Source organism: Xiphophorus maculatus, chromosome 5, assembly GCF_002775205.1.
Source record: "Xiphophorus maculatus strain JP 163 A chromosome 5, X_maculatus-5.0-male, whole genome shotgun sequence".
Classification (NCBI taxonomy): domain Eukaryota; kingdom Metazoa; phylum Chordata; class Actinopteri; order Cyprinodontiformes; family Poeciliidae; genus Xiphophorus; species Xiphophorus maculatus.
In genome coordinates, this window is record NC_036447.1 from 21,359,585 (window position 1) to 21,383,065 (window position 23,481).

Below are 23,481 nucleotides of genomic sequence, written 5' to 3' on the forward strand. Positions count from 1 at the left end.
CTCTCCAGGGTCTTAACGTCCGACAGGTTTGTTCATGTATTTCCTCCTAAATTCTCTGAAACATAACATTTTCTTTTAAATAATTAGAAATCCTTTTTTTTTCCCCTTGACTCTTTATCACGAACGGGAGACCTTTGAACACTTAAAACAACTGAAGAAGAAAACAAAGCAATCAGACATTACTGTAAGAAAAAATGTGCATGGGCCTCGCACCAAATTAGATTCACAGATGTACGCTAAACAAAATGGAAAAGTGCTCACAAAATGAAATGTAATGCAAAATTATCTTTGCTCAGCTCAGAATTTCTTCTTAAGTTGTAAAACAGAGAAACGTGTCAAAACATCACATTCCCTCAATATGCACGTATATCATATTTCAAAAATATCATTTGAAAATAACCTTTTGGCGGGTGTTAAACATACTTTTCATTAAATCCACATTTCTGTAAAACGTTTTTTTTATTGATGTAATGTCTAAAATGCTGTGTTTTTATTATCCATTAGCAGACACCTTTCATAATGAATCGAAATATCAGCTTGAAAACAGTCTACATCCGAAGTGAGTTACTTAAATAAAGTTTTCAGTAATATTCTAATTTATTGAATGTGACTGAACTTTACCACACATAGGTTTGTATGTGCCTATGTAGATTACCGTGAATGTTCTTGCGTTTTTGTTGCAAAAGTTGGATTTTAGGCGACAAATTCGGTCAAATCTGTAGTGCCTGACCAAATATAAAAGATATGTAAAAAAAAAAAAAAAAAAAAAAACTTAACCTAAATCAAGATTTTCTTATGGCAGCATAATTTTATTTAAATCTCAAATTTATGAGAGTTTGGGGCAGCTCCTAATTAAGAATGGAAGACTTTCTGTTTTCGCTGTGCATCAGACATGACATAAAAACTAATTTCTTTAAGCCACACTGGCCAGAAGCCGGATAAAGCCGTGTTAAAGCTCCACTTTAAAGGAACGGCTGATGTGCAGGTTTTTCATCACAGGCTGAAGATGTAATCACCAGGACAAAGCCACTGTGATAATGATTCCCAGAGCCTAAACGTGTTCACTTACTCTTCATCGGCTCAATTAGAGGCGTTTGTCACTCTTTGTTCCAAAATCAATGATCGCCTCCTCGGTTTTATTGACGCTGACCAGCAGTTTATTCTCTGTGCACCACTCTGGCAAGATTGTTGACTTCCTCTCCCCATGAAACCTTATCATTGTTTGTCCAGGTGATCAATAACTGTGGTGTCATCTTTAGAGGACACTAGCGTCCCCTCGGTGTCTGGCTATGGAGTTTTCTGGGAGAAAGGAACTAAACACTTAGATAAAGAAAAACTATTTTGGATATACTGTAGGTGGCATGTTCAGGTTCTCTAGAGAAGTGAAGTGGAGCTGCTGTTAGGAATGGTTGACATGATTGCCCTTTTTGTGTTTTGTTTATTTTGCCCTTCTGTTTGACTGGTAGTTCTGGTTTTGGTTTTGCCCTTCCTTCTTTGCAGAATGCTCTGAATGATCTTTGTGGTCGGGTTGGTGATGTTTGACCAGCAATTCTAAAGAGTTTCTGCTATCTTCGTCTCTAGGAGTTAACATCATCCATCCATTGTGTTTTGCTTTTTGAAGATAGGGTTGTGGGGAAAACAGATCCAGGGAGGAAACTTAAGAGATTCTCCCCCTGTTGATTCTCTTCAGCCAGGAATCCAAGGAGGGCTCAAGGGATGTGTAGTCCTTCCAGCCTCTTCTGGGTCTGCCTGAGGGTATTTTTCTAGTGAGACGTACTCTCCAAAAGGGAGGAGAAGCAGGGCAGGTAGTAAATGTACGTTTTTCTGCTCCTCCTTCAACCAGTTAAAATGCAGGACTTGATCTGAAATTCTGGAGTGGCATAAACTACAATCTCAATATTCTCCGCAGCAAGCAGATGGTGCCGACTCCCCATCGACTGCACAGGCATGAAACTCTTTCAGGTTCTTTTACTTGTTTTATCTGCTGCCCTCTTTCTAATGCCACCCTGGGCAACTGTCCACATGGCCCATACCAAAATTTACCCGTGCCCAGGAGGCATCATGACCAGGAGCCTGAACAACATCAACTTTAATCTGCTGGTTGTGTTTTCTCAGTTTACCTTTTATTTGAGGACTGAAGGAGGCGTTGATTGACAGGTGCAGCCAGCAGAGCGATGAGGGTCTCAGCTGTGCAACTTGAAGCAAGTTTGCTAACCGGATTGACGATGAGCTTTGACAGCTAGCAATGGTACAACATTGTAAAAACAACAACAAAAAAAGCAGTAGTATGTTGTGTTGTTACTGTATATTAAATAGGGAGTGTGATCCTGCACAGCTACATTATACTTGGAACTGGGTTCAGATTCATTCATGCTTGGAAAAATTCAGAACATTTTCAAAAAATATCCTGAGTGTAGTAAAAAAAAAAAAAAAAAAATTTCTGTTGCACTTCTATTGTTTTAGAATGTCAGATAAATTGCAATTAAAGACAAAAAAGTAATTTTATTTATAAATGGAGAAAAATTAACCAAACTGGCCTTTACCTGGTTGTGCTACTCTTGGCAGCAAGAAACAAATTCCTACTTTAACCGTTCACAGAAATAAAATATCCACAGCACTTCACAGTTCCCTCCAATTTTATTGCCACCTTTGCTAAGGAAGTATACCATAGAATAAATCACTGTTAAGTCTTGCTATTTGTTGCAGTTTTCGGACATTTTTTTCTTCCATCATCCATCTCACTTCGTTGTTTTAAAACATCTGTTCATATCGCATATGTTAAGTGAGAAACCTTTTAGCTTCTTCCCCCCCTTATAAAAATCAACATATCTGCCTAATCGGAGTCATGTTTGCTTCTCTTTCCCATTTTTAAGGGTAGAAATTACAAATGAGCTGCTCTTTTACACCAGTACTTGAGGTTAACAGGAAACATGAATTACTAATCAAAAGTTAACATGACTGATAAATGCAAAACCTCATGAACAAGATGATCCTTATCTTACTATGGGTCCAGCATTCATATTATTTACAAATATTCCTCATCCACACCAGTTTTAAAGTGAAAATGTATCTTTTTATTGGTACCATACATTAATTATTAAGGGCAGAAACTAAGCAAATCAAAAAAATATATATCAAACAAAGATTTCTCTACAGGGTTTGGAGAAGGTACAAGCCACCATTCAAAGTCAATCATAAATTCAGCTGGAATCAATTCCCCCAAAAAAACAACAAAAAAACCCCCATAAATGTACAAACCAATAACAGAGCTGTTCTCTATTGGACTTTACAGACTCAGCACTGTTACCAAAATATGCAGACTGTACTTAATGTTAAAATGGCTAGCGACACTGCTGGTTATAAACAAGACTGTACAAATAAGAGAAATTTAACATAAAACTCATAAAAAAAAAAAAAAAATCAAAAACAAAAGATTGTTTCTTAGCCAGTGATGAAACAGGAAGGTTACAGGGAAACTAAAAGCCATTGAGCACATTCACGTCGACATCAAGATGAGATACAGAAAAATTGTCAGGGATGCTGTGATTAATCAAAATACAAGCGTGAATTTTTTAAAAAATAAATAGAAAAAAAAAACAAAACAAAGAGAAATCATCTTTCCATGGCGCCACTGTACCCCCGGGGGTTTGTAATTTAATTTACACAAGTTTTATTTTAAAAAAGAGGAAGGAGGAAAGACAGCAGGGTGGAAGAGGGAACAGGTTCATGAGTGTTTTTTCTCCTTTTTCCTATTTTTGTTTCTTTACATTAGATCGGGATGGCTTTAGGTAAATCTAAGTAAGAATACATTTTATTACAGTCAGACAGAACTTTGCTACTACCTTAAATATACAAGCACAAATACACAAAAAATCCCCCCCAAAACAACAAAAAGACAAAATAAAAACATCCACACTAAATTATTTCTCTTTTATAAACATAAAAGATAAAAAAAAAAAAAAAACAATATATTTTTGAAGGGGTAGAGGAGGATAAAAGTCCTGCGTTGCTCCTTGGTCTGTAGCTTTTCAGTATTGGTAGAAAATAAAAAAAGTAATTGAAATGAAGGCGTTTAATACAAATAAAAAAAAAAACATTCTAGGGAAATATATATACTGTATAAAAACTCTTAAAATGTGTAGCTGTGTGTGTGTGTTGTAAATGCTTTCCATTTGAAAGACTGCAATCACTGTAGTCTAATCAGAGATGGTTGGGGCACTGGGGGCACTCAGAATCCTTCAATCATGATCTTTACTATTAAGTGTGTATGCATGGGTGAGAATATGCATGGGTGAGAATATACATGTGTGTTATTGCCCTAGTGCCTCAAAGTAGCCTTCATACTAGTGTGTTAGTTTTGAAAACCGACGCTCGGTTCTGACCCGTCTGCTTCAGCAAACCCACAGATAAACATTTCAGGTTTTCTCTTCACACACACACTTTCGCTCACACACGCAGGGTGGCGTATGCATCGGCAGAGCAGGCCATAATCCGGAGTCGTGTTTAGATGACGGGTAGAGACTCGCCACCGCTGCGGAGCCCCCACAGGCCCCGCCCACCCCTCCGTGCAGGCGTTTGGTCTCTGATAGGTTAGTGTACTTGGTTCTTGTGTGGAATAAATTCCTGCTACTTCTCGGTCGTGTCAACCCCTATCCCTATCCGGAAATGAAAACGAGCAACAGCAGACGGGGGCGTTTTGTGTAAAAAGTTGGAGGAGGGGAGAGAGAGAAAGAGAGAAACAGTGGTGGGACACAGTGCCTAAACATTTCTCTGGCTCAGTCAGAGGACAGACGGAGCTCCTTCAGGCTACCTGCGGTGTGAATCTGAGCGCTACAGCTGTGTTTGGTTTGCAAATCAGACTATGGACCAATTTGGCTGCAGTCATGGCTATAGAGGTAGGGTGGGGGGGCTGACAGAGGGGTCTGTATAGAGGTTATGGGGGGCCCGCCCCGGGGCTCTACTGGGACGCCTGCGAGGTGGGGTTGTCGCTCTTGCTCTCCTGGCTGGAAGGGGCCTTGTTGTTCCAGGGCGAGTTGGAGCCGAGTGCCGGAGAGTTGTTGAAGCTGTCCTCGTCATCGATGCCGTTGGCCGCGTCAAACTGCGTGTTCTCCAGCCTCGTGATCAGACGCTCGTCCTCGTCGCCAAACTCCCCGCCCATCAGGGTGGGCTCTCCCACCACCATCACGTCCTGCGGTCACGACACAGGGCTTTGTTAGCAGGGAGTTTTGAGTTTTCCTTTGTAGCCTTTAGAATTTTTGCAATTCAAATTGAAACTACAAACCCCCAAAAAAATTAAAAGTGGTGTTTGTATTTCTTTTAAGAGCTGATCAAACTGTGATCGTCAGCACAGTATCAATAAGTGCAATATGGCTTATACACACCCTATATACCTCACCGGCCCAAAAAAGCTAGAAACAAAATATCTTAAAAAAAACAAAACAAAATTCTCACCAAGTTTCCTGGCCATTAGCAAACAGAAATAATTTTGGTAAATCTAAATAAGTTTGGTCTGATTCAACTTTGGACAGAGAGAAAAAAATGTAATTATCTAACCGTCTGGTTTCAACTATAAATAACGTTTTCCAAATTTAGACCTTTAATCAAACTTTAGATTGCACTTTATTCCTAAACTGTGCAGTTTGGATATTAAGTACTTTCTAAACCTTGAAAACACCCAGCTAAGACTCAAACATTTTCAAGGATTTCAAGCACCCTTAATAGCCCTGTCTTAGGCTTTGCGTCCTAATTATACATTTTTAGAGCCATATGGGCTTTCCTGCCTCATAATACAGACGCATATAGATTTTACTGTCTGAGATGCCAGACCTCACAGAGTGATGAGAACATTGTGATGATGGGGAAAATAACAGGAACAGAGTAGAGGAAATAGGGCTTAAGTGCAAATCAATATCACCATTGCTGTATTCCACAATGATATTGTGCAGGCCCTGTGTGTTTTTTTTCCTCTCTCTAAATGAACATGTTTTAAAAAAACTTGTAGTAACCAAGCGCTGACACTAGGTGGCAACAATGTACTGACCGGAACTTGGCTGGACAGAGGGAAGCCGCTACCAGGGCTCTTCTTTTTGTTGTTGTTGTTGTTGTTGGCCCCGCCTCCGCCGCTGATGGTGCTGCCACCTGACATCTTACGCTTCCGCCTCTTGTTGGGGGCCTGTCTCGACGGCTCGGCTGTCGAGTCGGGAGAGAAAGCGACGGTTACGCAAATGTCAGGCTGATTGTGCGTTTATGAATCTACACGGTCCGTCCGGTTTACCAGGCGGTGCCACCATCCTCTGCCATTTCTGGAAGAGGCAGGTCTTGAGGCAGTCTCTGGGGCTGAGACTGTATGTCTTGTGTCTGGACATCAGCTCCTGCATGGGCTCCAGAATAACACACAGCTGCAGCAGGGAACAGAACAGAAAGCAACAGGTTGACGCAAAGTTTAATATGAACAGACATGTTTCTTATTGAAACAGAGAGTTTAAGCTACATTATTATTATTGAGCTGCAGAATAAATGAATCAAATCCATATTTTTAAACAATCCAATTTTTCAACCAGACTCCTGCAATGAAACTGCACCGTACAAAGTGAACCTCTGAAAAAGCTTTAAATATTATTGTCACAGACAATTATACAAAATCAATTTGTCTGAATAAACAATTTACCTACAAAACAATTGAGTTTGCTTCAGAAACGTACTATTCAGAAAATAGTACGTTTAAAATATAAGATTGAACCAGTTAACAGAAGTCATTTCACTCATTATTAGACATTCAAAATATAAGTTTAAAGGGTTTGATATTTCCATGCCACAAAATATATGATTGTATTTATTAAGTGTATTGTTTATGATTTTGTTTGATGTATTTATTCTGTATGTTATTCATTAAGATACTGACATGATCTTTACATTTTAATAGGCCAGTTTTTAAAAACATGGAAGCAGAACTGAGGCTGAAAGCATTAGAATTAGTGCATCATTAAATCCAACATGAAGCCGAGATTCTAGTCTCAAACATTTATCTAAAGGAAAATGTAGCAGGAAGCTTAAGGAACTCATCATGGCGCTGCTTTAGTTGAAAGGTTCAGAACAAACTAATTTTAAAATCTATGTGTAGACTAAAGATATTGCTACAGCTAAAGTAATCTAACTTATAGACTAGTAGCAGCAGCTTCAATATGTTCAAACGTTTCTGCCAGGGTTCTTTCCTACATCAACGTCAAGCAGCACATCTTATTCAGCTTTGCAGGCCTCTAAAGGCCATTTTCCTCATGAAACACCTCCTGCTACCATGTGTAGCACTTCAACTTTAATACCAATGCAGAACCGTCTTAGTTTTTTTTAGTTATTTTGACTATTTTGCTCTATATATAGCTTCCCTTGTACACTGCTGCTAATGTTTTCATATACTTATTTATATAAAGCCAACATGCAACTCTGTCATTTAGTTGCATACTGATAAGTCTTTGGTAACAAAATCCAAAAATTACAAGCATAAATAGAAAACTACCTATTTATTTTGAAGGAAGTAATTCCATAATAGCTTTAAGGATTTTTACATGATCCACAGCTTTATTTAATGCTAGTGAATGCACAGTGGTATTATTTTTTAAAACAGCAGCAAAAGACCAGCTGAATGTCTGCATTTCTGCCGCTGCAGCCTCTGCTCACTGACAGCAGGAGCAGGACTCGCACACAAACGCAGTGACCCGAGTTAAGACACAGACGGAGCTTTCCCAGTTCTTACCAAACAAAAAGCTGCAAGGTAAACGTCAAGACAGCCTCACAAAGAAGCATCCAGCAGGAGTTCGTCAGAACATCGTACAAATTAAGAAAATTGCACTTAAAAACTTCCTGCTTCGCTCTGTGTGCTGCGGCTCTCTGAAACTGCTGAAACTTGGAATAACATGCTGGTGAAGACAAAACTGTTGATCGTAAACCAAAAATAAAAAATAAAGAAACTGATCCTTATATCATTACTAAACCAGTAAGTACATCCTAAGAGAAACAGGTTTGTTCTAGAAATCTCTTGTCATTTCAAATCGAGAACATAACAAAGATGCTCATTCTGAAGACACAAACAATCAAGTAGGCCTGGAACGATTAATTGCCCGCATGATTATTGAAATAATTGTCAACTAATTTAGTAATTGGTGAATCATTTGAGCATACAGACTCACAAAAGACCACAGGATTTTGCAGCATTAACCTGTTGATATTTTCATCTATAAAAGTCAGCTTTGTGGTGCGAATCAAACGGAAAACAAAAGTGTGCTCTGGCTCCCCTTACCCGGAGGTAGTTGAGGGTGGAGTTTGACAGGCCACATCTTGTTATGTTTTTGGACAGCTGGTCAAGCATCTGTGGATCTTGGGCCTGGAATGAGATTAAAAAACGAAATTAAACGACGCCCATCTTACGTATCCACGTGTAGCCCAGTCCCTCACTTACGTGCATGGCCAGTATACTGCGGGGGATGAGTTCACGGTGCTGTCTGATGCTGAAGTGCCACGTCTTTATCCGCATCATGTCATCAAACATGAACTCCAGGTACAAGCGGCCCTCTACACACACCTGCAGAGGTTCAGAGGACGGATTCAGCCTGCAAGGCCGCGAAGAAGGAAATCTCTCCTGACAAAACGTTATCGACGTACCTGTGTGAACATGGGCTTTCCATTTTGAGTGACCATAGTGCACTGATCACAGTCAAGGGAAACAAAGTTATTGTGGAAGGATTCCTTGGGATGTTTCAGCACGTAGTAGAGCTCTGTGGCCCCGCCCTCAAATATACTCCGGAAGTACCTAGGAATTAACGTCCGACCAATCGCTGGAGGAAAAAAAAAAACATATGTGAAAAACATTCTTGGCTCATCTGTTGACCAGAAAACAGCAAAAACTAATATATACAGGTCCAATTTGAGGCACTGGTCTAAATGATGCTGTTATGCAACAGTTTGCTTGACGCTCCAATACAATAAATTGACAAAGAGCAGAAAAGGCTCCTTTGGTGTCTCCTCAAATAAACTGTATTAAACAAACAGAACTTTAACAAACTGGAAGGTTCACAAAAACAAAACAAAAAAAAAAAATCGGCCACTGGGGAATTATTCTAGAATGGCAGAAATTTAGCCCACAAACACAATTTTAAAAAATAATTAGTAAAATTTAAGTTAAGTTTGTTTGTATAAAAATATATGTAACAAGAAACAACAAAGCAGTTCAAAGTACCTTACACCATGAAAACATCATACAGTCAATCGTGAAGCAAGCAATAAACATTTTGTCAAATGCCAGCTTCAAAATCACCAAGCAAATATACATCAAATACATTGATCCCTGTTCCAGAATCAAAGCAGCTCTGAATCGGTTTTTAACCTTGATTTAAAGGGACTCTGTTTCAGCAGTTTTCTGGAAGTTTGTTCCATATTAATGGAGAATAGATTACATAATGAGTAATGAGGTCTTTAAAAAAAAAAAGAAAAAAAAATATGCAGACAAATTAAAACTCTTCACAAAATGGAAAAAAATGTTAGATTAAATGAAAAGCTCGTCTTTAGTCGGTTTTTTTGCCTCCATCTTTAACTACACATGCTTTGTGACTTTTTCCAAAGTTGCCACCGCTATCGGTTGGACTTGGCTGAAAAAAATAAAGGTTTTTAAAAAACAGGCGACCCGCCATGAGAATGACCAAAAAATTATATAGAATAAGAAAATATAAAAGCCACCAGAAACGTTGGAAAATTGGACAACTTTTGTTTGTTTTATTGAGATATTACATAGTTTATTGTTGAACAACTAAAGTTATAAAATTTCAGGATGTATTGCAAAATGACCAGAAATAAATCTGTGGCTTGTGAGTACTTTAAACTTATTTAACGAAAAGTCTAGACACATTTATTTTTACAGTAACAGAAGAAGGCGTCACACTTTGGAGATGAAAGGCAGTGCAGAGCTCACTTGGGCTCAAAACGAGAAATAAGAAAACAGCAAGAAAAGAAAAAATTAACCGAGTTGTGCTTTTTCATAATTTCATTGAGATGCAGTTGATCCTGAATCAAGGTAATAGGTTTTTCCTTAGTTGGTTCAGTTCTTGTTGAATGGGTTATTTGCTTTGAAGAAGTTGAAAAGCAGGAAATCGGGTTTTAATAGGAGGACTTCAGGAAACAACAGGACCCAAAAACTACTGATGACAAACACTATTAGAAAGGTTGTGCCATTTCTGATTGGAATCGTATAATCACTGCTAACCACTGTCCCTCTAACGAAAGACGGACACTCAAAACTAGGGATATGTCTAAGTATAGAAAATAAATTTCACTCAGTGTTTCATTTTTGTTTGTTGTTTAAGTCTAATTTAAACAGACTCCATTCTAACGCAAGACAGAGGGAACGAAGTAAATCAGGTAAGAAAACATTGTAGATCTTGAAGCGGTGCAATATTTGCCACAGCAACACAAAAAGACGACACTCGCAGACATGCTGGTCAGTAACACACTGTAGATAAATCTCTGCTCCAACACAACTGTTTGAAATGCTTGCATCATCTCTTCAGCATGCAGGAGGCCGGCCCACGAGGAGAGGAATTTAACGCCACGCTGTTAAGATCTTCCAAACAACCAGTGGCTGGTTTGGTGTGTTTGGCCTCTAAAGCTGGGCTCACACTGTGCGATTTATGGCCTTTATCCATAAAAAAAGTTGTTGTGAAAGAACCAGCAGAAAATATTTGAAATTTGTAACCAGTGACCTCTGGTTAGTCGGTCCAACAGAACTGAAAACAACTGAGCATCTAGATCTATCAAGGTCTTAAAACCACTGAATTGACACTGCTGGTCAGCTGGACAGAAAAAGGCCACTACATTTTTTTTCCCCTCACAAGAAAAAGTAATTTGGTTGTTAGAAAAAATATGGAATTAAACACAGAAAGCCATGGTGTGGAAATTAACTACCACACGCCTCCTATTAGAGTATCTATTTTACCAGAAGACAACAAAAATCAAAGAAAAAACATTCAGTTCTGCGTTTTCCCAGCAAATTTCCAGTAAGCTTCATAGCGTAGCTGGCGCATTACATGCGTCACGGCCAAATGCTGGTGATTTGGTCAAATCAAGTCCAGTCTTTTAAACTTCAGCAGAGTCCATGCCTCCACGAAGCAATTGTTTCTCAATAGCAAAGAGTCCAGATCTCTTTGTTCTGCGCTTGTTCTGAACAAAGCGCAGAACAAGGGCTGTTTTTTGTTTTTAATCAGGCTAGTGTTTTCTTAATTTTATAGAGGTGGTTGCTTCTAGATCATGAGAACTAGTTGCCACATTTTTATTCTAACAATTCTTTTGTATACATATACTTGTATCACAATATTCACGTTGTCACATTGCAAGAATCTCCTAGTGGCTCACGCATAATAATAGACAGAGGTCAAATATCGGGGAAAAAACAGTACAAATCTCAAAGAAATGTACATTGTGAATGCTACTGTGACAAACATCTTATTGCTGCCTTTGCTTTGAACATTTCCCTGAACACCTCCCCTTCTAATAAGACTTGTGTCAACAAGAGTGGTTGCATTCTCTGCTGAGCCTGTATCTGCTGTTATTAGTAGACTTGCAACTCTGTATTTTACATTCCACATTGTAGCAGAACAGAGGTTAATGCGCTCACGCAGTGTGACATGTACCATAATAGTCTATAATTGCATAGATCATCATGAATATATAATTGAATCTGTAGTTATTGTGGATAACTAGAGGTTGTCGCTGAAAATGTCAGGGGTCGAGAATAGGGGCTCATTAGCAGACTAAAACTCAAGTAATGTTTGTTACTTACTGTAACGTTTGGGACCGTCTTCCAGACAGAAAGTAATGGTCAACATGGCATCATCTTCAAAGAATTCTGTAGTAAAAGCATCCCACCACAGGTTGTCACACTCCTAGAGGACATTTTGAAGAAAACGCCACACAAGAATTACCACAATTGTTTTTGTGGGCACTTCCAGGTGTGTGTTTGTGCATCCAGTTGGACACAAACCTCTGTCCAGTTCTGTAGTCGCTTGTTGAGCTCAAATATTCTGTAGTCTGTTTGGTTACCATATGGTGTGTGCCTCCTGAGTTACAGCACAAAAACACACGATGAATAAGAAAGCAGGGATGAAAATAAAGTACTTGTACATTCAAGCGTTTCTCTGACTAAATCTTAATTTAAAGGGGAGGATTTGACAGCTGCTGTAAAACACATTAACACACTACATTAACACAAGCTGAAGGGAACAGGAAACAGTGTTGCCTTACCCTATTCCTGGCTCCATGTATGAGGGCGGATACATCGGAGTAGGACTGGAAAACAGGAAGATTATTTTACTAAACTTTAAACTTTACATGGTTGTTCATCTTCACTAGAAAATATATGAGCAGAATTCAAAGAAAATATAATGAGCACTCAAATATCTTAACCTGTGTTTTATTAAAAAAGAAACATGAAGCAGAAAATGGTTTTCTACACAATACGTCCACAATATTAACAATTTCAAGAAAAAAAAGAGTTTTCTTCATTCGGCAGAAAAACCGCTTTTACTTCAGGTTCATAATTATTTCATTTTTCATCAAATGGGGAAAAAATGCTGTTTTTTTTTATTACTATTTAATTAAATATCTTCTATACTCAGTTGTTGTTATAGATGCCATAAAACTGTAAAAACTGTTATAAATGTCCCAAACGAATTCAAATTTAGAAGCTTTTTTCTGTCATTACAATGTTGACGTTTTGATGGGTATTTAATCATAAACACAACAAATGGCACAAATACTTTGAAAGCTGCATCTGGATGTTTAAAAGTCTAACCAGGAGTTGGTTTATCTTTTTGAAAAGATAGGCTTCCAAAATTAGCCTTTCACTTCCTTTTTAAATCAAGACAAATAGATATTATGTTCCACAGTCCAATAAATTTAGACTACTTTCTGAACACCAATTAAATTGCAGTCTGACTTAAGTTATTGCTTTGGGTGATGAGTGATTACTCCACTAGCTAAATGACTAGAGGTGCACCAAGAAATCAGCTACAGTCCAGAATAAAAACAATTATACACCTGACTCACCTTTCTTTATCATACTATATAAATATTAACACAAACCAGACATTTACACAAAAACGATGATGATGAGAAAGATCACAACATCTCTAAACCAGAAACTACAGATTAATGTACATCAGACAAATACGAGTGCTATATGATTAGATCCCTGTTGTACTCTCTTTGTAAATACAATATGGTTCACAAAGTTACAAACACCAGCATTAGATATTTAAAACGCACAAAAGGGCAGGAAACTCACCCCACGTCTCTGTCCAGCATGGTGCCGGGGTGGAAAGGGGGGAAAGTGCTACCGTTGGGGGGCTCCTTGGGGGAGTACAGCTTGAATGACTTGGAGGAACAGCCTGGATGACATGAAGACACACAAGAGAGGAAAAACATAAATATCTGTGACAATAAAAAGGGAAGTAGACAGACTACAGCAGAGAATACGTAGAACAGTAACGCCCAATGCTCGGAGACAAAAGCTAAATTATTCCACAAGTCTTTGGTGCAACAATGTCTTCAGTACAAGTTGATTAACGGCCTCATCGGGTGTAGCAACACATGTGGACGTCAGCCCGACGCAGCAGGAACGTGTCCGTTTTAGTGACACAAAGACGGTGAAGAAGCATCCTCCTCCTCGCACATAAACTAATCCTCCGCCTCGCCACCATCTAATCTCCATGAAAACACCTCTAAATATAAAAATACCAGCAGACCATATGTCCTCGACACAAACACTCATAAAACAGGCTGATGTCTCTCCCAGACACAAACAGTTCCCATCCTTTTTTCTTTTCTTTTTTTACAATAACTGCCCAGCTCCGTCATAAAGACCATCCAGGCATGGCGGCGTAGGTGTCATGACCCCACGGTCACCATGGTGAGGCCCCTCCTCCTTAATGTCCCCCTGTCTTGTTACTATTGAACAGACATGCATCAATCAATTGAAATCCGAAATAGCCAACTTTCCCCTCGATCAGTTCTGATCAGGATTTTTTTTATTTTTTTTGGTATTCATAAAAACTAAGAACTCAACCAACAGGTGATGCACTTTTTAATCTACTGGAACAGCCCAGCCCATGTTTTTTCATCATGTTATAGTGTTGGAAGAAAAATGAAAACCTAAAAAGAAAAGAAAAGGATTTTTTAATCACTGTATAAACTGCTCTGTACCTTATGGAAATAACCAACTACTGGTAACAATACTCAGTTTAAATGTACATCTAAAATAGAAATAACAGAATAAATACCCCTCGAGAAAGGGGCAAAAAAACTGGCAGATTTTTCTGGCATCTGATCTGCCAAACACCAATCACATCTGATTATGGGAAAACTGACCGACCGATTCATTGGTGCATCTGTAGAATAAGTAATTGTAAAAACTAAGATACTAATGTGAAATTCAAGTACAAACAACAAATTAAAACAAACAAAAAGAACACTTCTTTCCTAGTTTAAGTTAGCAGTAAGACTCTCAAGAGTCAACATTGTTGTTTGAAAGGATGTGTATTAGTTTTCCCTTAAACTATTCATTCAGATTTGTCAATTAAAGATAACAATCCCATGAATGTAAAGCAGGAGTAATGGCAGTCAAGTATGCACACTATGTGTATTGTAGACTCCAGAGAGCATGTGGAGAAAGTTAGGAACCTAAAGGTAAACAAATAGGCCTTTTAAAACAGGTTTCCCCATCTTCAGCTAGGAAGAAAAGCAATAAAACACTCATTCATCTGTAGCTCTGTCTGCTCTTTAAGGAACAACAAGCAGTTTGGATTGCAACACCACGATATAGGCTGGATGCACCGCCAGATAAATAAATAAATAAATAATCAATGGTTATGTGTCCATTAGTTGTTGAAAGCTCCATTAGCTCCTCTCCTCTCCTGTTAGCGGTTAATGACAGTCAGTCACAATCGCATCAGCTGGATTCCACTTCCTCCACTGGGAATCATGCTCCTCTCTCTTTTACAAGCAAACAACACATTACTTACGGTTTATATATACATACTATAACATGTTCATGTGTTTTGCATAAACTATGTAGTCAAACCTTCAACCTAAACCCTACCCCAAAGAGGGGTGGAGGCCTTAAACAGTTCAGATTTGATAGCATTGATCTCCTGTCACCAGAATAACTACCATCACTCCTCACTTTTTATTTTCCTTAGATTGGTTTCGTCACTGTGGTTTCTACTAGCGTTATATAGGAGAAACCAAGCAAACTACCCAAGTCATACACTTTTATATGTCTTCCCATCATTTTTGTTACACTTTATGCGTCTGTAATGCATGTTTCAACCTTACGCTGCTGAAACATTTCACTGTAAAGTTACAAGAATTGGTTACAAAGGCAATTAGAGAGGCAGCCATCGCATAATGTTAGCACTTAGCCGCCAAGCTAAGCTACGCTACAAGGCGTACATGCGAGAAAACTGGGAATATATGCAAGAAAAGATCAAACCTATATATTTGTACCAAATGTAAGGTTCGTTTAAACACCAAGTTATAGAAGAGAAATAAGCCTGACACCTTCCACAACTACAACACTGCCTTGCAGGCCTTTGACGGGCAGGCTAGTTTAGCCGTTAGCAGGTAGCCTTTTGGCTAACGCCTTGACGTTATATTCCTTCTCTACGGCAAATCTCCTATTAAATGGCGATAAATGTCCACCGCGAGTGCTCGTTAACCATATTTAATTGCACTAGGAGTCGCGTTTCACAGCAGGAAAACTGTCTTTCGGCGGAAAAGTGACCTTTTACCTGCGAAGAAGTCCAATCAGAAAATTGATGTTTACAGATCCGTGATGATAGACCGTGTGTACGCTCCGTGCGTAAAAACGGATAGGCCCGCAGGACGCAACGTACCCACACAACAATACGTCCTTTCCCAACAGGATCAATAAAAAATCTCCTCAGACCGAGAGACAACAGCGGAATAAGGCCGAAATTGCGGGAGTCGGTAGTTTTATGTTTTGTCCCGCATGAGGCCTTGTCCGTGGACTGGAGCCTGCTGTGGGTTTACATACGGACCCCGATGAGCCCTTTGTTCACGGGAGGACATGAACAATAGCTGTAGGCCCTCCTCCTTTCCGTCTGCAATGCATTTGCTCCTCTCTTCTCTGCCCAGCACAGTCTGCCACCCTCTCCCCCCGTTTTTTCCTTCCTCTTCTTCTTCTTCTTCTTCTTCTCCTCCTCCTTGTCCACCACCACCCCCTTTAATGCACAACTGCACATAAAGGTTGTCTGGTAAGCATTTTTCCCCTTCCTCCTCCCTGCATCCCATCTCTTCCTCATAACTGACACAGATGAGAATTGGCCTAATGCAGCTGACTGGAAATTTGTGTGGAAACAAAGATCATGTTGACTGCAAAGTGGTTTTCATGTTTGCCTAATTAGTGCACATCAGCTTGCTCCTAACAGCCGAACTGGGACAGCCGGAGAGCCCTGGCCATACACAGTGGGCTCATTCAGTGTGATGCAAGCACTGCTGATGCAGCAACACGATCAGTCTGAAGAAGATTAAGATCTTCTAAACTTTCACAGAAGGTATGAGACCAAAGCGGTTTGAATTAATTGCGTTTTAAAGTTTGTACACTGAACTGTCTGCAAGGTGGACAACCCAGATCCATCAACAGGGTAAGTTTTCTCTCTGCACGTTTCTGCTCAGACTGCAGACACACACATGCAAGCACACCCACGTTAATGAGCACACACACGTACAAAGATGCTAAGCCAAAAGGAGAATCCCACAGGCTTCTAAATCGGCTTAAATCGCCTCAATTTATAATCAGATATTCAGATCACAGGCAGCGAGATCCCACCCATATGGCCAAGGTTGAAATATAAAAAGAACAAGTAGAGTCAGACTAAAGCCAACAATTTTCTACAATTTTATGACTCCTAATCTTTACAGATGCAAAACAGCACAAATGTCTTGGGCCACCTTTCATTTCTGTATCTAACAGGTTTGTAAAGGGAGATATAGAAGAAAATACACAGCGTATTGGAAAACCTTCCGTTTGTTCATCCATTGTCTTCTGCTCACCTAGATCCATTCACAAGAGTGAGGTTCCAGCAGGAAAGCAATGACATCCCTCTCCTCAGCAACACTCTCCAACTCAGTCAGGGTAATCCCTCTGCTTTTCCTGGCATAAAGTCCTTACAGTGAGCTCTGGGTCTGCCCTGGAGTCTGCTTCAAGTTGGTGCACCCAGAAAACTTCCAGGTGGCATCCTGATCAGATGTCTGGACCACCTCTACTGACTTCTTTGGATGCGCAAGAAGAGGTGCACACAGTAACACCGTCAGCCACATATCCCATTTTTGCTACCAGACAGAAAGAGCTTAAGGCTAGATGCTGAAACTGCCTTCATATTTACAGGCATATGCATGGTTGAATTTAAAGACAGAGGGTGTAATAGTTGTGAAATGTTCTGTACACTTTTTTTTTTTTAAAAAGTAACAGATATGTGACCAACGTATGTATTTAGTATTTTATATAGTAGGAGTACACTCCTGCTGTTGATCTGTCTGCTACCAGTTGTTGAATACAGGGTGATTTGATCTGCAGTGAATGGTATAGAAATGAAAGGTAGATCTCTTAAGGCTGAGCCCTGCCACGCCACAGAGTAAGCTCATCACTGCTGCTTTAGGACTGGTAATTCAACAGCTTTGCCCTTTGCCTTAGCTCTCTCTTCACCGCTACAGAACAGAGCGCTGCAGTGTTACAACAGATGAGGTCCCAGTCCATCTATCCATTCCCTGCTCCATCATATGTCGCTCGTGAACAAATCAGCGAGATACTCGAGGCAGGATGGAGCAGCCCATACGTTTTTGCCAGTAAAGAACCATGGACTCCGATTTAGAGGAACTGAGTCTCATCCTAGCCTCTGCTCTGTTAGCCAAGGCACCTACATTAAAAACTGAAAGACATGGCCTGAGGAAGCCATTAGAACCAAAACATCTGCAATAAGCAAAGATGAGACGATGAGAACATGAAGCTTGCATGTCCAGACACTTTCCATGACTACAGCTTAAGATCCTGTCAGTGGATGCTCCAAGCAGGACCTGTGATGAAGGAAAGCCACGTGGAAAACAAGCTCAACTTTGTGCCGATACAGATCCTGCTTTAGTTACACAGTTAGCAGATAGCCTTCAAAAATTATTTTTCAAAACAGTGATTTTACCCATTTTTTCTTTTTTTTTTTACTCATAGCTTTTTTCTGAAGGAGAACGCTGAATAATCTATTTTGTTTTGGGTCTATTTTTCCTGTCGGTGTGATCTACACTAGCCTGGTAAAAACCAGCCCCTTGTTCTACTCTTTACTTCGTTCAGAGGGTCTGGACTCTTGGCTAGTGAGAAACGATTTTTTGCTGGAGGTGTGGCGTCTGTTGAAGTTTTAAATTTTACCCAATTGCTAACATTAGTAAGTGACGCATAAAAAGCGTAATGAAATCTGCTATAAAACCTGCGCTGTAAACAACCATCTGCCACTGGGAAGAGAGAAGTGCTGAACCAGACGGCTGTTAAAGTCAATTCAATATTTAGAAACATGGTCAACAAGGACTGCATGGCTTTGTTCACTACGCCCTCTGTTGCCATTGCTAAAACTACAAGCAGAGTTCAATTCTAGAGAAAATCAACATCATTGTTCACAACTTCGCCTTCTGTTGGCTGATCGGCCCGGTTGAAATTCTACCAGGGAAATCCAAGTCAATGCGAGAAAGTCCAGACAGAGCAGTGAAGGAAGATGACAATCAAGCGAATTTGCATATAAAGGCAATGGCCAGGTTAGATCCACACTGCTTCAAAAATGTTTAGCTCCAGCTTAAGATATTCAGTTTAATTTACCTTGGAAGTTGGGAGTTAGATCTAGGAATAACACCAACCATGTTCCTGCTGAAAATCTGTAAACAAATGGGGAATTTGCTAATTGTTGCATGAGCCTTTGGCCCCTTCATCTACACGATTATAGGTTGTATAGCTTTAAGACTGACAATGTATTCATGAAAATACAAGCTATTAGTGGTGTAAAGAAACAGCCTTTTAATGCTGCTGTTTGTATGAGATTTTAAAGCTGGAGTTGGTGAGAGACGTCTGGCTTAAGGGAACTTTTCTCTTAGATTTTCTGAACTTTAAAAATAATGTTTGTTTTTGCTATCAATGAATTCTTTGAATACTTTAGAAAATGTCTTGAATCACTGCCATAAGATGTTTCAATATGCAGGATAAATAATCAAACATTTCTTTCTGCATTTATTTTCTATTGAAACACATGTAAGTCGCCCTTACACCACGACACATCCATCACCATGTTTTACACACTGCTCATTATTTTATACACATTAACAATAATTTGAATCAGACATGCCACACTCATATTCTTCAGCCCATATTACAGGGTTGCTAAAGGTTTTACATCTAATTGTTGCATAATTAGGTCACAATCCTCCTGAGACTCTTTCTGATGAGGTTCTGACAAATAATTGATGCATCAGTTTCCAGGTCAGATGTCACATTTTTGAAGCAACTTTTTCCTTTCTGACTTCCATCGACATAACATAACATAACATAACATAACATGACATACCTACAGTATTAGACAGTGATGTAAGGAACTCCGATAGCGTTTCAGTCCTGTCCCCCAGCATTTTGACCTCAACATTTTTCCTTTTCTTAACATAATATAGACTTTAACAGAGCTTTTGGGCAACAGATGCTTGAGAATCATCAAAACTACAATTAATGTCTGTCTGCTTTTTCATCTATGACAATCTTTCTGAATGCAAACAAAGGACAGAAAACTAAACATAGATTTTTGTTAATATAAAAACATAGAAAGTGCTGAAAAATGATAAAACTGACTCATCAGTTGAGCTTCGGTAATTTTCTTACATAAATTAATAGACGAGAGCCGGGTGGCTTAATAAAGAAATTACTTAGTTTTGGAGACCAGCCTCAAAATAAAACTCAAGCCAAAGAGAACAACTTTAAAAGATTATAAAAACTCTTTGAGAGCCATGGTTTAAAGCAGAAAACTAGACATTTGCAGGAATGATTTTATGCATGCCGAACAAAAATGATTCATTTCATGTTAGAAAAGATCTCATTGCGTTTACCCACCAAATGATTTTCATCTTTTGGCTAAATACTGGAAGAAGCTGCTGGAATCAGAATTTTATTTTAGCCATTTACTAATTCAATTAAATTCAGTTTATTTATAAAGCGCCAATTCACAACACATCATCGCAAGGTCTTTTGCAGTAATGAAAAAGAAAATTCAACCCAACCTGATATATTCCAAGCCAAGCACATCCTTTCCAATTGATCCTATCTATCAAACAATGTAGTTCAGCTTATTATTCAAATTGGTTAATTTTTTTCTCTCTAAAGAAATCCAGTAGACTGCATTGAATCATTGACTTGCAGCTATCACTTCTCGTGGATGAGCTCACACTGGCGACAGTCAATGCAAGCGTTAAATTTGCTGCAATCATTCATACTGAGCATGCAATTAAATCTCTGTGGAGAGCGTCACTGTGTGGTCTGGCTTTTACCACTTGTGTTGTCCAACTGTATAAGCGTGGTTATAAATAATGCTGAACAATCACTTTCAGACGATGACACATTTAGGATGACCACTGCTTTAATTGACTAATGCAGCAATGAGTTACAGTTGCGTAAATCTGTTTCTAAAAAAAAAATAATAATAATTGTGGTTCAAGAATAAACAAACAAAAATGCATTTGTTCTGCTCACAAATGTTTTTATTGCTGCTGGTTTAGCTCATCTTTATAATTTTGCTCTCCAGATTTCTTTTTTGTTCTGTTTTAGTTCCGTTTATTGTAAGGAGTTGTTAGCAAAGACGCTAACATTACCTATGGATAAATACAAAAATCATACTGAAACCTGTTTTAAAGCATAAAGAGTACATTTTCACTAGTCCAAGAAACAGAAAGCAATTTATCCTCAACATTAGGAGACCAAATGACTTAGTTTTAATAAGGGAATTGTGCCAGACCCTCTTTATTTTGGATCTAGTAGATCTATGAGACCTCCTTTCTCTAATATATATATATATATATATATATATATATATATATATATATATATATATATATATATATATATATATATATATATATATATATATATATATATATATATATATATATATATATATATCCAACTGAATAAGCGTGGTTATAAATAATAATAATAAATGACTCCAGAATAGCAGGTGCAAATGAAAAATCAAACCATGTATTAAACATGTAAAAATAACATGTACACATGTGTGTGTGTGTCTGTGTACATTTAATTTTGTTGCATTAAAATAATTGTTTCTGTTCCAGTAGGGAAAAGCAAATGTTACCTAAACTTAAAAAACAGGTTATATTTGACCTGAGCACAGTATACAATTTTACCTTTGTGTATAAAACAAATATATAACAAGTTGCGGTGTTACTCATTTACAGAGGATAATCTGCTCGAAGCCTCGTCTCTCACCCGACCAGCAGCAGCAGAAGCTCAAACTGACTTTATGTTTGTTGCTTCTGACCAAAGTAAGCCTGTTTCATGAGCACTTCACAGCTCACAAGCCTCCTGTCAGTCCTTTGGCAGCATCTTTGTGAGTCTAGCACCAGGGGAGCTGTAGTCAATAGTAGCTCAGAGTGTCTGTTGCGGGTGACTTATGTGGATTTGCCTATCTTACATTCACTGGCCCCTGTCACCATGGAAACTCGAGCAGTCTACACCGACACAACCGGAGAGCGGCTAAGAAACCCATGGAAATGGACACACAAGAGTTAATCCTGTGTGAGTCTGTGTGTGAGTGTGTGTGTCTCCAAAGCTTCCCCATTGAAATGGTACATGATGGGGTTAATCCCCGCTGCGTGTGGGTGTGTGTGGATGTGTGTGCAGCGGAGTGATGGAGAGGAGGTGGGGGTGGGAGGTGTGCCGGGATAAGGCTTGAAGGGCTTACACACACCATCTCTTTCGCTCTCAGGCATAGGGTCGGCCTTATCTTCAGTCAGCACCCCAAGCAGCGAGGCACACACACACACACACACACACACACACACACACACACACACACAGGCACACACACACACACACACACACACACACTGATGCCTAACCTTCATTTCACCAGCTACACTTCCAGCTGCACAGTCACACCTAAAGCCATAAATCCATGTCTGTGAAGTGATTAAAGCTGGCACAAGTTGGTGCTGAATAACCAGGAATAATCAAATAACCATGCTGGAATGGGCTGAACTTTTTTTTTCTCCACTGCTCTGGTTGATAAGACAAACTAAAGTTAAATACATCTGATGTTTTCCAGGTGTTTTTTGCTTACAAATCAGGAACGAGAAGGACTATGAGAACAAGGAAGGAAAAAAACAAACGAAACCTTACCTCCTTCGGACTCAAGCTGCTCTGACATCGCCATTTTGTCACCTACAAATGCACTTTCACAGCTATACCCAGATCTGACTCAGGCGCTGTGTTTTCATGCCTCTCCCACTCTCTGATATCTCCCATGTCCAGACTGTCAGGCTCAGGGGCACATCAAGGGGGGAGCGGGGGGTGCCTAAAGTGTCCATGTGCGTGTGCCGCTGGGTGTTGATGTGCGCGCGCGTGCAGCCACGTGCAAATGTGTGCAGCATGCCACTTCCACTTGCTCGTCAACAGGAAACTGAGCGCCACATGCATCTGCCCAACTTCTGATAACAACCGTCCCCGTCGCCCTCCCCTCAGCTGGGATCCGAGGACAGCCTCGTGTCGGTTCTGTCTGCAGGAGACTGTCCTGATTAATCTGATCCGAGCCGACTTCTGCTAACCGCTGTTTTTTCCGTTTCTTTCGTTCTTTGACCATTACGAGTTGCTAATGGTCAAACAGGACATTTCTTTCCTCAAGTGCGGCGACCCCTTCAAACAAGTTCCCAGATTATCCCGCTGCTCCACACGAGAGATATCTTCTCTGGTAATCTTCTTTCGCTGGTTGGCGGGTATCAGAAGTTAAACATTCAGCGACTTAAGTTCTTCGCTTTTACTAAATAAGACGAAGAAACAAAATCTCTAATGTGGAATTCATCACTGATGAGTAGAGTAAACACTTTTAGGGTAAAAGCAATCAACCTGTGATCAGACTGTAAAACATAATACTCACTTCGGGCTTGCAGATTTCTTAATTCATTCATGTATCATTACCGTAATATTAGAAACATTCTATCAAAATTCAAAGTAAATAAAATCGTTGTAGCAAAATCGCGATGAGTTTCAGTATTTATCACTCGACTCTCCATTTGATTTATTTTTACTACACGTAGTAAAAAGAATTCTGAATATTTCTGAGATTTATTTATTTTTTACCATTTACCAACGTAAACATGCAATAAAAAATTATTTTG

General features: G+C 39.3%; 1 protein-coding gene across 1 annotated transcript; it reads right to left on the reverse strand.

The window, feature by feature from the left end:
• Positions 1–3,051: 3,051 nt before the first annotated feature.
• On the reverse strand, positions 3,052–22,585 carry LOC102226528 (LIM domain-binding protein 1). The gene is made up of 11 exons (XM_023334033.1): positions 22,487–22,585; positions 13,325–13,427; positions 12,283–12,327; positions 12,023–12,098; positions 11,822–11,924; positions 8,656–8,828; positions 8,453–8,575; positions 8,294–8,377; positions 6,275–6,398; positions 6,041–6,189; positions 3,052–5,188 (listed from the first exon to the last, which is right to left on the reverse strand). Exons 1-11 carry the CDS (start codon positions 22,518–22,520, stop codon positions 4,958–4,960), a joined length of 1,245 nt encoding a protein of 414 aa, XP_023189801.1. The 5' UTR covers positions 22,521–22,585; the 3' UTR covers positions 3,052–4,957.
• Positions 22,586–23,481: the final 896 nt, after the last annotated feature.